Source organism: Gymnoscopelus microlampas (assembly GCF_963454915.1).
Source record: "Gymnoscopelus microlampas genome assembly, chromosome: 1".
Lineage (NCBI taxonomy): Eukaryota > Metazoa > Chordata > Actinopteri > Myctophiformes > Myctophidae > Gymnoscopelus > Gymnoscopelus microlampas.
The window spans coordinates 35,839,211-35,854,179 of NC_139962.1; the positions used below are offsets into that span (position 1 = coordinate 35,839,211).

The 14,969-nt window shown below is 41.0% G+C and overlaps 1 protein-coding gene across 4 annotated transcripts in view; it reads right to left on the reverse strand.

Annotated features, from left to right (window-relative positions):
- Positions 1-1,660: 1,660 nt before the first annotated feature.
- znf507 (zinc finger protein 507) overlaps positions 1,661-14,969 on the reverse strand; it is a 51,700-nt gene continuing 38,391 nt past the window's right edge. For all 4 annotated transcript variants that reach the window (XM_084070397.1, XM_084070395.1, XM_084070394.1 and 1 more), the window contains 3 exons: positions 9,366-9,470; positions 6,592-6,726; positions 1,661-6,414 (listed from right to left, as the gene is read on the reverse strand). In XM_084070397.1, the coding sequence (XP_083926523.1) occupies positions 5,955-6,414; positions 6,592-6,726; positions 9,366-9,470 (700 nt within the window). In that variant the 3' untranslated portion in view covers positions 1,661-5,954. The remainder of the gene's footprint in view (positions 6,415-6,591; positions 6,727-9,365; positions 9,471-14,969) is intronic.

Consider the following 14,969-nt stretch of genomic DNA (forward strand, 5'->3'; position numbering starts at 1 on the left):
GGCAAAACAATGATGATACAGCACTTGCTAAACGTTTCCATTCCACCTGTGTGAAGGTACAACGAAAATGCTACTGTACATACTCATGTCATGAACTATGACTACTAATGCACCTCTAATACACACAACACTTACAAGATGATAGGCTATGTGGTGGATATTCTTATAGTGAACTGACTGGAGCAGGTCTAGACCACATCGCTTATTCTGACATATCCCTGGCCTTTTATCTTTCCAATTCTTTCACTTTCAACATGAGCGGCTGTGAAGAAAGCTTGTTGGAATGGGCTGCTGGTTTCAGCCTGAAGATAACCACAATTATTATTCATCTCAACCCCCAGTTCCTGAGGGTAAATAAAAATACACAATGTGTTTCTGCCTGAGGCAAAGCTGTCTACATGCCCTCACTGTTCCAGCATCTCTCTTTCTCTGAGGGTGGGGTTTTGTGCTCAAGGTGCTGTTTCAGGACACGTCTGCAGGATGCATGAGCTTGGAGGAGCATAATAGGCACGGCACGTGTACACAGGAGTCAACCATCAGTGCCCGAGCACCTGCCCGAGAAAATGCCCTTTTTCAAACTACAGTTGCTTTCCACCCCGATACCAAGTCTATAGGCTAGTATTGTTGAGTATGATTGGGTGCCAACCTAAAAGGCACACAAAATTGCAAATTCATGAAGTCATCAGCCCTCACAAATAAATATGTAACACTTTTAATAAGTCACAGCAGCAGAAGAAAACAGCTCTACACCTTCCTCAGTGTTTCTGAGACATGAGGTTTTAGGACATGGCTAGCACGTCTATCTCATGCACACATTGCACAGCACAACCAAATGTCTGAACTACAGCAATAGCTACAGTAGGTTCCATTGACAGGCTTTTAATCAGTGAAAATACTTCGGGCTATCGGTCTGGTGACATCTAAATTCAATGAATATGCTAAAACTAGGTGGAAACTGGAAACAATTCAGATATATTTTTGATAACACCATTGCAGTGTCAAGGCAAATATTTGAGGGCAGTCCGTCATACAGGGACGGTATCAGGATTGTTTTTCAAAGCAGTTTTGTAGCGTATACATTGAGATTACATTTCACCGGGTGCATTTCGCCTTTCCGACGTTAACGACCCCTATACCTAACCCTAACCGCACGCGGAAGCCACTAGTCGGAGTGGCGAGATGTCGGAATGGAAGGAGCACCCCCATTTCACCAGACATACCAGTACTAGGCGGAGATCTTTGACTAAATTGTGTAGTGGTAGTGGTGGGGCTGGTGCAAATGATTGTCAGTGCCATACCTTTATGCATAACACAATTTTTTTTTCTTCGAAGGGCAGATAAGGAATTTATGTCACACTGCAATGTACCTGCCAAAGTAGTAGATCTGATGTTTCAGTGAACAGGATAATAGTTTTATTGTGAACAAGGCATCTGTGCCGTAATGTAACAAAGTCAATTCGTCTGGGAGCTACTTTGCAGTGTGTAGACTTCCCTTTTTCATTATATTCTGTATTTTTCTCTCCTGCACCTGCCATACATATATTTATACTGCATGAGTTCTATTAGTTGTCAAAATATGTTGTTTGTGTTTTTCTACACAAACAAAACCCCTTAATGTTTGACACATCACATGAACACAAAGTGCAATCACGTATTTTATTTCTCAGTCTTTATTTACCAAAAATACAACAGCCGAACAGCACAGTCGTGACGTAACACTGCCTATGATGTTCCAAAAATAAATAAAACAGAGCAAGCATCACAACGGCCTGAGACCGTACAAACAGATGCATCAATCAGCACAAAGATCCATTACACCTTCTCCACCCCCCTTTGGTTTCAATGCACAGCTCAATGTGCTTCGTTTAGCTTAAAATTGTCAGTTCCCTCAAATACACTATTAGTAATAATAATTACAAAAAAAAAGTGTCCCATCTTTTGATAAAACTCAATTTTTCATCTTAGTGTTTTTGTTTTGTTTTTGTTTTTTTATACAAGATAATTAAAAAATACATTTTGCTTTTCGTAAAAAAAAGTCTGTTTTGAATTCTACAGTATTCAACTTCAGTATTTACAGACTGAAATTACAGTACCAACTGTTGAGTTTGTCACAGGGTAAAATAGCTGTTAATATAGTAAGCATCTGCATCTTTCAGCTTTTGCTTTAACAAAGTTCTGCAACGATCTTTCTATGATTATTTTCAAATTATAATGGTAGTATGATAAAATACAGACATACCTACATAGAGTAGAGAACGTGCATATGACATTTTGAACAAAAGGCACCATAAACTATGACAAAACAATGACACTCTTTCTTTGACAATCAGGTTGATGGGTTGTTTTTCATCAAGTCTATTATGGCACTGATTTATGGTTCCTTAGAACGTGGTTAGTCCAAGATATTCAGAAATTGGGAGATAAAACAGTTTACATGTGAGAACTATACATCCACAAAGGTGACTTCAAATTCATCAATGGGGAAATCTGAAGGCCACTAATCAGGAAGGATGTGAGAACTGTACACAGCTATAACTCTAGATGGCAGATTCACTAAGAGTGCTTTTCAAAGTTGTAATTAATTCAACATTATGTACTTTGACCACCTGTTTTTCCCATGAAAGAGACTAACCAAGTGAATCAGGAGAAGGCCAATAATACCCATAGGTATAGAGTGGATTTTCTCTCGACTAAAGTCATTGGATTTATGATTATTGCCGAAAATAAGCTCTGTGGTGAATTATTTTTTAAGCTTAAATACAATTGGCAGAAGTAAAAAGCTAACGTTACCCTAGCCTATGAATGAAATATACCATGGTCACGTCTTGAATGTCACCACCATAAATGCTTGCTTGTTTGGCGTTGATACCGTGTAATGTGAATGTCCCCGTCAGAGTTTCATTTAGCTTTTACGTGTCTTGTTTTAAGACATGTAAAAGCTTTCACGTGGAGTATGAGTGGGGTATTTACTATTTCTTGTCACAAAACAAAAATCTTGAAAATCTATTTTCATGTCGCATAACAAAACTTGAAAATCCATTAAGGCTGTGTTAACCACAGACCTTGCTTCAGGCATTTAACACCCCACCCAATCCCCGTCTTTGAGGGAAGTTGAAAATGCTAACTTGTTTCCAGGTTTGGGACTACAGTACACACACACTTCACCACTCTATGATGCGAGGTGTCATTTTCCTGTCTGGAAAACAAGTCGGATGAATAGGCGATACATCACCTTCCCGCAAAACATAGCACAATGACACAAGGCTGTTTCTGCCTACCTCAGAGATTCTAATTACCTCAAAACAGGAAAACTCATTGCCATATAAAATTTTAGTCTGCAATTATCGTATACAAGGTTTGCTTCAGGTGAGCAACACACATCCACATTAACCACTTTCAACTGGTCGTCCCCACTTTGGCCATATATTATAAAAATTAAATACATTTAAGTCATGTCGCCATGTGTTAAATCAGTTATTTTACAAAATAGGACTTAGGTGGTGAAGTGCCATGTGAGGAATAACAGACTAAAACGCATTTACCACTTCGGCATGGCAAGAAAATCAACCAACTGCCTTCAACAAACCCGCTTCATGAGACGGTATTCATTTGTTATGGCTGAATAATTGCAAACTGTCAGAGGAAAGATGCTCTCTGTTGTAATGGGTGACGACTGGGTTGTCACAGTCATCAGCCAGAAAGTTTTTTTTTTTCCTTAAATTTCCACCCAATCTCATTTAAATGCATGCTATGCAAATCAGACAGGAGGGAGAATGACTCTTTTTTTTGGGGTTCTTTTCATCACAAGAAACTGTTGCCATCTTCTGTGACACCTGTGTGCGCTTTGAATTGTAAAATGGCAACACAGACAATAACGATCGACTATGATAATTAGAATTTCAGCTCAGGCAGTTAGGTCTTTGAGATACAGATTTAATTTTGTTTGATACACCTAGTTACACGTACGCACACATGTGAACGCATGCACACATGCATACAAATGTAAACTGGTCGGAGGGGGACAGGACCATGAATTATGGATATTCCATTTCATCGTAATTTCCTCAGCCTCGATCTCTGCGGGCATAAAGCAGTAAGGGCATGCAGATGACTTAACGCGATGGATGCTCTGCATGACACATAATGCAGGCTGGGGTGAGCATGACAAAATGTTGCCATCTGAATGCATCCACAACCCCTCTGTTCTGCATCTGACTTTGAGGTCACATCGGTGGTCCAGCTTCCACTGGACGATCCGAAAACATTGGATTAACAATAATTTCAGTGAAAGGGAAGACAATACGACCCAACACTCTAGCAAGGTTTTCAAGTGTTCAAACCAAATAAAGAGTGGAGACAAAACATTGCTGGAAATGAACAGAATCATATCTGAATGTCACCATTCTAGCTCGCTAAAATATTTAGAATTCTAAGCGCAAAGGGGACACTAATAACATTGGCTAGCAGCCATGCTATCTAGTCATCCTCTGTGTGAATGTTAGCAACAGCTGCTAAAAATATAAGTGATCAATTTGGCAAAATAACACGTTAAGATTACAAACTTAACTGTACGTACAGTATAACCTCTCAACTGAGACTAGCACTACAATGAAAATGAAAATGAGCTTCAACCACATATTCCTGGTTTAAAACTTAAACATAAAATTCAGTCAATATTAGGCACCATTATCTCTCCTTACTTCCCTTTATAATATTTCCCTTTTCACCTCTGGTCTCATACACCAACAGCTACTACTAGTGTGGGCCATATTCCACATTGTTACGTCATCATCTTCAATACGTCTTTCCAAAGTTTATCCCCCATAAGGCTATACATCCTTGTAACCTCAAGCTGACTTAACAAAACTCCCAGAGGTAAAAAGTGACAAAAACAAATATAAAAAATAATTTGCTTTGCCAAACTGAAACAAAAATGTATATGTTATTTAAAGCATACATGCATTTAGGCATCTGTGAGTTTAAACACTGGCACACGTGCCTTCTTTACTAGGCTAGAGCCTACACTGTGTGGGATTAAATACATTAAATAATAATTACAGTAGCGATACTAGAGCTGCCTTATGGTCAATATACGAGTTATGCTGGAAAAGAAAAGAGAGAATTATAATTCCATTTCTGATGAGGGTCTGTGTGGTTTTGTGAGGTATCAACTGGTTTGAACTCTTTGAGTATGGAAATGTTAACTTGTGTTAGTTGGTATTCTTTCCCCTTGAAGTTAAGTTCAATGCCCAACTCCAAACCAGCATATTTATTGTTTACACAGTCATGTTGACTCGTGTAGAAATGAACAACTAATGCTCATGCAATTTTTCCCTCAAGCATAATCTCCCTGAAACCCAGCAATTAGCCATTTGATTTTCAATTAGATTTGTCTTTTTATAAATTGCCCTCCTCCACTTTGAATGCCACTAGCTCTCCAAAAAACCAAACCAAAAAAAACAGTTATGGACAGCTTCCTGTCATTTGGACTCCTCCAATTAAGCCTAATTTATAAGACTTTATACAAAAAAAAAACAGATTTTCATCTAAAAAGCCAGCGCAAGCCATAAGGTGATTCATCTCCCGATGAGCAGTTTGATGGCTTGCATGGCTGCCTTCGCTGCCAGTAAGTGAACGTGTGTATGGGTGAATGTAATGCATACATTCCTTTGAAAAGGGCACTACCGAAATGCTGACCATTTACCAAGATGCTGGCATTGCTTCTTTCTACTTAGGAGGTTTCCAACTGGAGCTTTAAATACACAAAGACGAAAACAGAATGGCCCCTGTCACTATGGTACAATGCAAAAATATAAGTCAAACAAAGACAACGTGTAATTTTAACAGGATGAAACGCATTGAAATGCTCTTTTTCTGTGAATGATATTTCGTTAGACTAACAAGGATTGTTGCATTAATGACAGGAAGGAGGAGTAAACGCAGATACTATGGTCTCACTGCGCTGCACTGCCCTCTGCTGACTGGAGACCTGGCTGCTGTTCCGGCGGCTGCTGCTCTTTATTGAGGATGATGCTGATTATATCTCCCTCATGGTCTTTCATGTGCTCCATCAGACGCTCTTTACTGGTGGACTCAAAGCCACAGATACAGCAGCAAAAGAGCAGCACGCAGTACTCCATGCCCGGACCTGGGGCGTGGGGTTGGCCTCGAGACTGGGACTGTGCTGGGTCCTTCCCAAGGGGGCTGGAGGCTTCGCTGGGCCAGTGTGAAGGGTCCACGTTGGAGGGTAAGTGAAGGCTCTCTGAGCTGTCCACCACCAGCCGCAGGCCTGCTGCCGACGCGTGGGTTGGGTCTGGCGGAGCTGTGTCTTTGTCCCTTGGTGGCTGAGCCACTCCAGGCCGCTCTGCTACTGGCTCCAGAACAGAGGACAGCTTCTGAGGGGCACTGGGCGTCCTGGGGGACATGGAGGGGGGGGGGGGGGGGGGGGGGGGGGAGAGAGAGAGAGAGACATGGAGAGGTATCAGGGACAGTGACAATCCAATTGCAATGGTCACAAATACACACACACACTGCAGTTGATGTTTGCAATTGCAATAGAAAAGTGTAATACAAAAAAAAAACATTACTCACCGACAACTCTGGGATATGGCCTCATTGATGGCTTTGTTGACCTGCTCATAGTTATAGTTCTGGTCCCCAGCGTGCTTCCACATGTGGGACTTTAGAGATGGTGGATGGCTGCACACATAGCCACACAGGGAACACCTGGACAGGAGCAGACGGGAAGGATGCAAGGGAGGAAAGAGATTTGCAGAGGAAAATGAGCAAAAGAGGGGGCATAATGAAGGTTTTAGCAAGGGGGACGTGAGGGAGGGAGGATAAAGACTCATTGGATTTAATATGTATTCTGAGGTGGTACTAATCCGCCTTTCTATCAAGAGGAATCAGCCTAACTAAAGACTCTGGGGAGTCAGGGGAGGAGGACTAAGGCATGTTTCGCTTCCTTAAAAATGTGTATAAAGACATGTTTAGCTTATATATTATAATTCGCCGTATACTTGACATTACAGTGCCGACCATTATCCAAAGGATACCATGGTTTGTTTGATCATTGAGGAAACCAATTAGTTTCAGTACGGTATGAAAATGATCTTGCAGAGAATTTTAACTTGCATGAGATTTATTTAACACTGAATAACATTTAACTGAATTTCACTATGCCACCATTATCATTGCCTTTTAAAGATAAGGATAAGGATAATTCCTTTTAACAGGTTGTTCATGAAAGTCCTTGCGGTCTTGTTTCCAATGAGAACCTGTGAGCAATTAGGGGTTAAGAGTCTTGCTCAGGGACAAATTTCATTTCATCGACACATATGCTGGCCTGGCCTGGAATCGAACCTGGGGCAACCAGGGCCTCTGGCTCCCTAGGCGGGCTCACTAACCACTCAGCTATGGCCGCCCCTTCATCCCAGTCCCAGATACAATCTGGGACTCATTTGAATGAATAACATGTTAGTATAGCATGTTAAAACAAACACAAATGATCTCCCTACTCTTCCATTGAGAACTTTCCACCTTGGTGTCAGGTAGGACACCTACTAGTTGACCATGTCAATGAAGTTATTTGAAGCACACAGCGCCGCTCGCCGGATTGGACACTAGATGCACTGACATCTTTTTTTGTAGTTTGGACATCATTGCGATTACCCGTTTCCGCCAGAAGAAATATAGAACTAATGGATTGTAGCTTTAAGGCATTTTAACATGTGGATTTGGTTTGAAAAGTCTAGCTGAAAACAGTCCCTGGACAAAGGATTGATGTAAGCATCTCAAATATTCATATATTCTTAGGGCTCAGTGATGTTTAACAAATATTGACTCAATTATTCAGGTTAAGTCTGTTAACATTTGAACTACTTTGGAAAATCCAAAAATAAAGCTATTAGCAGAAAATATATGTTTATGTACGAGACCAAAGCAACATGTATTGGCAGTGGTATGGTCCTTTAACCTGTTGCTACTGTTCATGGGGTGTATGCGTTCAATAAGGCTAAAATGTTTGCCAGAGGGCAGAATTGTGAGTACTGTAGATAAATCAGTTTGCAAATCTTGTTAGTGTCTTTTTTAAATGCACTTTTATATTGGGTGGGACATTTTTTATATGACTGGAAGATATAAAATATGCCCTGGAGCACTGTAATAGAGGTAACACTTGTGAAAGTCAATGCAACCCACTGTCAAATGAAGGTAGTGCAGCAATACTGACTGGTATATTACACAACATTTAGGTATGCAGTCAAACCTCTTCTCACAGATACTGTATATCCCCCTTCAGAGACGATATAGGTATACAGATATATGGAGATCCCTGATATCATCAGTATATGGCCATATGTGGGCATGCCAATATAATAGACATATTGGTCGGTTCGGCAGTTCTGGACAACTGCTTCGACGCCGGGCACCAATCTCTCTCATTGGGCACCAGCCTACTTGGGAGCGATGCAAGTCGGGAACGTTGCATGTTGAAAATACATGCCCCACCCAGTTATGCCATAACCATTGTACCCGTCTGTCTCTCGTTGTCCCTTTTATGCCCATATATGGAGATTTCCATCTGCCAGACGTTGTCCCTTTTATGCCCATATATGGAGTTTGTGTCAGGCATGCCCAAATACCAGATTGGTCCAGCAGTTTGCAAGATTATCTCCAGACACAGCTATGTTTTAACTTCCATTTGCCCACGTGACTGTGATCTGCAACACTGTGGTCACATAGAACTACATCACTGGTTGATCATAAACCTTAACAGTTTATTAAAGATCACAGATCAACAGTAGTTAATCAAGTTGAAAAGAGCTCTCCATCGCTGCCAAAACATCATCCCTAAGTGATGCCGCAATTTATCCCCAGAAAGTCTTTTTGCACGTCTTTATGGATTCTTATGAGGAATCGTACAGGTGCACATATTCTTGCACTTGATCGGCCAACATCATCCACAATAGTTCCCTTAGTCCCGCTCCCGCTCGCCCCCACTCCTAAATTGAAGTGCTGTTTAGTCCTGCATCTTCCCGGAATATTACAGTCTAGTCCCACATAATCCCACAATATTTCAATTGAATGTGTGTGAGAGCGACAGAGAGAGAGAGAGACCGAGACTACAGTACCATCGACTTACTGCTTCAGTTGGTTATCAAATAGATGCTTTATGCACATAAATGTGTTCATATCAAGCTAAAGTACACATAGCTTCAGGTGCGTTTACATTCCTTCCTTTTTTCCTCATGTCATTTTTGGCAGTCGACACTGTCAACAGACAGTTGTCTTACGAACAACCTTGAACAGATACACCTCTCTCTGTTCATAACTGTATGTGCAGGACGACGTGCGAATGTTCTCACCTGTACTGCTCCAGCAGTTGCACAGCTTGGTGTTCCTGGGGGTGCCTCCTCATGTGGCTTTTTAGGCTGTTCATATTTGTGGTGGCAAAGTCACAGCTACAACACCTGGTATACAGAGACACGGTGGAGAGGAGGGTGTGAAGATGGAGGGGGATATAAAATACAAGGAAAAAGAGAAGATGACAGAAAGGGAGGAGAGGTATGGGTAAGAAGAGGGGGAGGGAGGAGAAATAAAGAGAAAGGATTAGAGAGAGGAAATGCGAGCGAGAAGGAGTTAGAGAGATAGAGACAGAAGTGAATAAAGCGACAAGGGAGAAAGCCTGCAGTTTAACAAGCTGTTGTCTGTGGTCAATATGGGCTTCTATTGGTGTGTTGCCTGGAGGGAATTAGGGATTTAGAACAAAACACAGAAAATTGCTACTGTAAGAAAACAAATACATTACTGTGTTTTCTACTTGGTTGCACTGTAGATGTTTTAGTTTGACGATGAAGCAGCCTTGTTAGTTGCCTTGAGGGAACAGAGGCAAACACTGTGAAGGCAGGCTCCACTCATAACTCATGGTCACCAAGACGCACAACAAATGGGACTGTTCCACTGCGTAATGCTGCAGCACACTGTTGCTGCGACAGGTCGCACAACCTGATTTGACAAACCCTACAGTAGTGGATTTCTTTCCCATACACATTTCTCATCTCACAAAGGGTCATGCCTTGTTTTTCAATGCCATGTTTTCATCATTTGAAATATAAAACAGAGTAGAAATACATCTCACCAAAGGTGAATTAAATGGTAAATGGTGTATTTATTTAGCGCCTTTTATTCAAAGCACTTTACTATGTGAATTACATTCACCCATTCAAATTCATAGATGGTGGATGAAACAATGCAAGGCACCCACCTGCTCATCGGGAGCAGCCAGGGGTTTGAACCAGGAATGCACCTTCCGATTCTTAAGCGGCCGATCTACCTCCTGAGCCATGGCCGGCTTGGCCGCCCCCGTCTTTTACAAGAATGAGGCCTCTCTAATTTTAAATCATGTGTGCTTGCCACCCATTTATTTAGTAAATGCTGTCCTCACATATGAATTATGTGCATCAAAGAGGATTTCCCTATGGAAAACATTATTGTAGCACTTCGAAACACAGAGAAGAGTTGCCACCCAAGAAAGTATCGGCTGTATCATCTCTATACAGGTGCAGTAGCTCAATTCTTTACACAGGGAAAGTGCATTTGTGCTGATGTACAGTGCTGTTGTTCGGCACTTTGGTGTCATTGGCAATCAAGCAGCGTGCTGCAATGCTGGTGTCAAAGATGACCATTAATACACATCGTCCACTGGCTAGGACCAGGTCAACAGCACATAATGACATATTTGCATCATTCTAGTTGGCGGAGCCACACCAAAATAGACATATTGACACTCATCTTTATGTAGACATATTGACACTCATCTTTATGTAGACATATTGACACTCATCTTTATGTAATCTACGAGTATCTGTTGATTCATCAATATATCCCTCAAGCTGGAAAGAATATTGTATTCTGACCACGTGGCAGTGTTTAAATGACAGAAATAGTTTTTGGGCAGAAATGTAGGCCTACCGAGGAACTATGAATTATTGTTCTATTAATATGCCACAAGGAATGGGAAAAGCATCTACCCTAACCCTGATAGCCTACAAAGATTATTGGCTAGATAGAGCAAAGTTTGGCGTGTTGACAAAGAAACACAATAAAATAAAAGCACTCATGATGATAAGAAAAAGACTGAAAAAGAGTAAATGCTCTTGGTTACGTTTCCAAACGAAAGCCCCAAAGTTGTAATACCTTTAAGTAGATAATAGGCCTAGATGCACATCTGTGAATAAGTGAGACAAGTAGGCCTGTATAGCTGTGCCATGCACCTCAAACTAAAACATCTAGAAGGTAAGGAATTACTGTAATTCATCTATTGCCCCTACCTTTTAACTGGTGCTGTGCCATGCACATCTGGCCATGAAAATACCAAAATACTATTGTAATGTCCCGTGTGCACTACGTTTTGCACTTCTATTTATGAAAATAGGCCACTATTACCTAGGGCTGGATGAACGTTTGCCTCGATTACGATAAAAACGATATACAGTATATACTGAAAATAGCAGATCTACAAGCTCACAAAACGAATGGGTTTAGTCGATTATAGAAAGTGTATTAGAATTTGTTCTGTATCAATTTGTTAAATATATGTACATAAAACAAAAATTGCTTCTTGATTACAAGTCAGTTATTGGTTCTAAATATGAGTTTCAATATATTTTAGGTTAATTACACAGCCCTACCTCGTAGGGCTGTGTAATCGTTCAGGGTTGATTTTACAGCACAAAGGAAGTGCATCAACTACGGAAGTATTATGTAAGACAGAGAATGAGTGCCACAATTATAATCAGTGCACGGAGGCAATGTGCAGCTTAGGATAAAGCGACTTCACCAACCCACTGAGTTTACACTAGCTTGTTACATTTTAATGTGACTAGCTAACAGGGTTTTCTTGCATAATTAATAGTCAGGTGTTATTTGGTGTGTATTTCCAGCTTGCCAAACAGAAATTGTGAAATATAAAGGAAATATCTAAGGGTAATCACCTGCCTGTATCTGCCTTCATATGCTTCTACCCATTTAATTTATGATTGGGATTAGGCATGCCTTCGAGGTGTTTCTATTTTTCCATTTTCACATCATTAAGATTTTGTATGGTAACGGTTTTCCCATTACTTTGTGTTAGGATGAGATTTCTTCCTGTGATATGCTTTCCAATTGGACACTTAGTATAATGTTACAAGTGCTAATTATAGTGACAGTACTACCCTCAGGAGTTATACCGAAGAGAATAAGAGAGCAAAGTGTTAGGGCAAAAGATCAATGCATTACAACAGTTTCCCTCCCCTTGCCTTCCAGGTGTTTTAGTTTGAAGATGAAGCGGCCTTGTCAGTTGCCTGGAGGGCACAAAGGCAAACGCGAGGCCTGTGAACTTGAAGGGAGGCTACACCCGTAACTAATGGTCCATTGTGCAGCAGCTGACTGCCGTTGGTACATCATGGAAACTGATTTGACAAATCCTTCTGTAGTGGAATTTTTCAGAATAATTTCCAATATCACTGGCCCAGATTTTCAGTTTGGAATGAGTACACAGGTTGCAGAGATCAATTTTAGCTGTCCTCCTGATTACTTAAAATAATCTGTGAACATCATTTTGGATACATTAACATATGGTCACTGGGGGGTTGTCTCTAGATTAAATATAAGTACATTTAATTGGAGTTGGTTAATTGGAGTCAAATTAGTCATTCAGGCAATCAGTAGGGATACGAATATAAATATTCTTAATATATGCAGTGTTACAGCAGGGTGCAGGAAAGAGTAATTCCAAATTAGGGCTTTAGAATTATCCTTTAACAGTGAGAGAGCCATCTAACATGTCATTTCAAATCTCCCACCCTTTCATCAAGAGAGAGATTCACTCTGCAAGTTCTCAGTCTAGGCATAACTGTCTGTGTACTAAAGATACCTTATGACAATATGGACTCATGGAAAACCAAAGGGAGAAAACCACTCGCAGATGGATGCCTTAGCATGTGGAACCTGTAGAACAAAACCTTTCTGTAAATGTAACTGTTTCCTACGAATGTACAGAGTCAGCAGGCAAATTGGATTTGCCCCGGATAAATTGAATTTGCCCTCAAAGCCGGGCCAGAAACCTGTCACTCAATTGAAGGGGGAATTGCAACTTTGCAAAGCCACAAATCGAAATATGCAAGATTTGTGCAGTTTGCATGTGTCAGGGTGTAACCGGGCAATGGATTTAAAACAGCAAGAAAGCCAATGTTGGAAATAGTGTGGTAAAGATGGTCACACATACCCCTAGTCTGGGAGGCTTCGGCTCAAAGCCTGGACAGCAGGGGCGGGGCCACTGCGTTCTGATTCAAATCAATAGCCAATGAAGAAAAGAGGGCGGGATCCACATGCAGTGGGTGTTGCATGTAAATAGGAGCGACGGGAAGCAATTTCTCCTTGAGAAATTGCGGCCGCGATTGTTGTGTACTGCTGTTTGCCTCTCGTCGGACTGTTTAGACGAGTTGCACAGCTCTCAGACCGGTAAGAGGCGTGTCCGCTCAGATTCTGAGCGTAAGTTACATCCCGCCCACAAATACAGGGGTTTTGGCCCAGAAGTTCCTCGCCCCTCCCGTTTGTATGCGAGAGCTGGCGAAAACTTCTGGGAACTCAGATTACACATACCCCTGGTGGCCAGGGACACAATACACACAAGAACCTTACAACGTCTCCCAAACAGCTTTAATAACAATGATGGCGAGTGGACTGTGTGAATAGGTACTCAACAAATCAATTTAACCCATTAAGACCGGGAAAGCATCTGTGATTTTAGATTTTAACCACAATTTGTTTTAGAAAAATCATGAAAATGTGTGCAAATCTTTGAATATATATGTTTTTTGTAGCGAACATTTTAACTAAAATCTTTGCTTTTGGGGATTCTACAAATGCCTTCTAAATCCTATTATTTATTTAAATAATGCTATAATATCAGTGGTTCTCAAACCTTTTCATGTCAAGGACCACCCAAAATGATGCATTTGGCCGCGGACCCCCATCTCAAAATATTTTGTTCCAGGGACCCCCCAAGAAGCAAAGATTTGAGTTTGCAAAAATGTTCACGAAAAAAATAAAGCAGATCTACAAGCTTTATATCTGCTATTTTTTTAATCACCAAAGAAATCTTAAAATGACAGATGCGTTCCCGGATTGAATGGGTTGAATGAGAAGTGGAAAGCATTTGAATGACCTGTAGTTCAGGCATCTATGCTGTGTCTACAAGTGGACAAGTGGTTCCCGCCCTTTTCTGGATCAGGGCCCACTTGCAAATCTTGGAAGCACCCATCTGACCATTTAACACTGCAGCCTTTTGGCTTTTGTGTTTAGTGGTCAGATGGGTAGGCTGCATGCATTTTTATTCATTTTTATTAGATAGTTTTTTTTTTTTTTTAGTACAGTGAAGACTGACAGGAAACACAGAGACAGAGAGAGAGAGACAGAGACAGAGACAGAGACAGATGGGGAGTGACGCACAGCAAAGGTACGGGAATCAAACCCGCGACTCGCTGTCAGGCTGCATCAGAGCCTATATTATATGTGGTATGGACCTTAAAGGAGGAGTTCACCCAAAAAAATGACATATTTTCTATCAATTGCACACCCCATGAAGCCTTGAATTCATGGATTTATTTTTGTTTTTGTGGCATTCCTAAGCCAATAATTTGATGACCGGGTGTGTATCCGGTAGGAAACACAAATACTCTACTTTGTGTCTCCTACCGGATACATTAGCCGGTAGGAGACGGGAATCAAATTATTGGCTTAGGAATGCCACAAAAACTAAAATAAATCCATGGATTCAAGGCTTCATGGGGAGTGCAATTGATAGAAAATAAGTAATTTTTTGGGTGAACTACTCCTTTAACCACTAGGCCATCGGTAAACCAGAGCATGTTTATTTTAATGATCAATCAATCGATTGTGTTCTGGCTTGGATCAATGGAACCAAC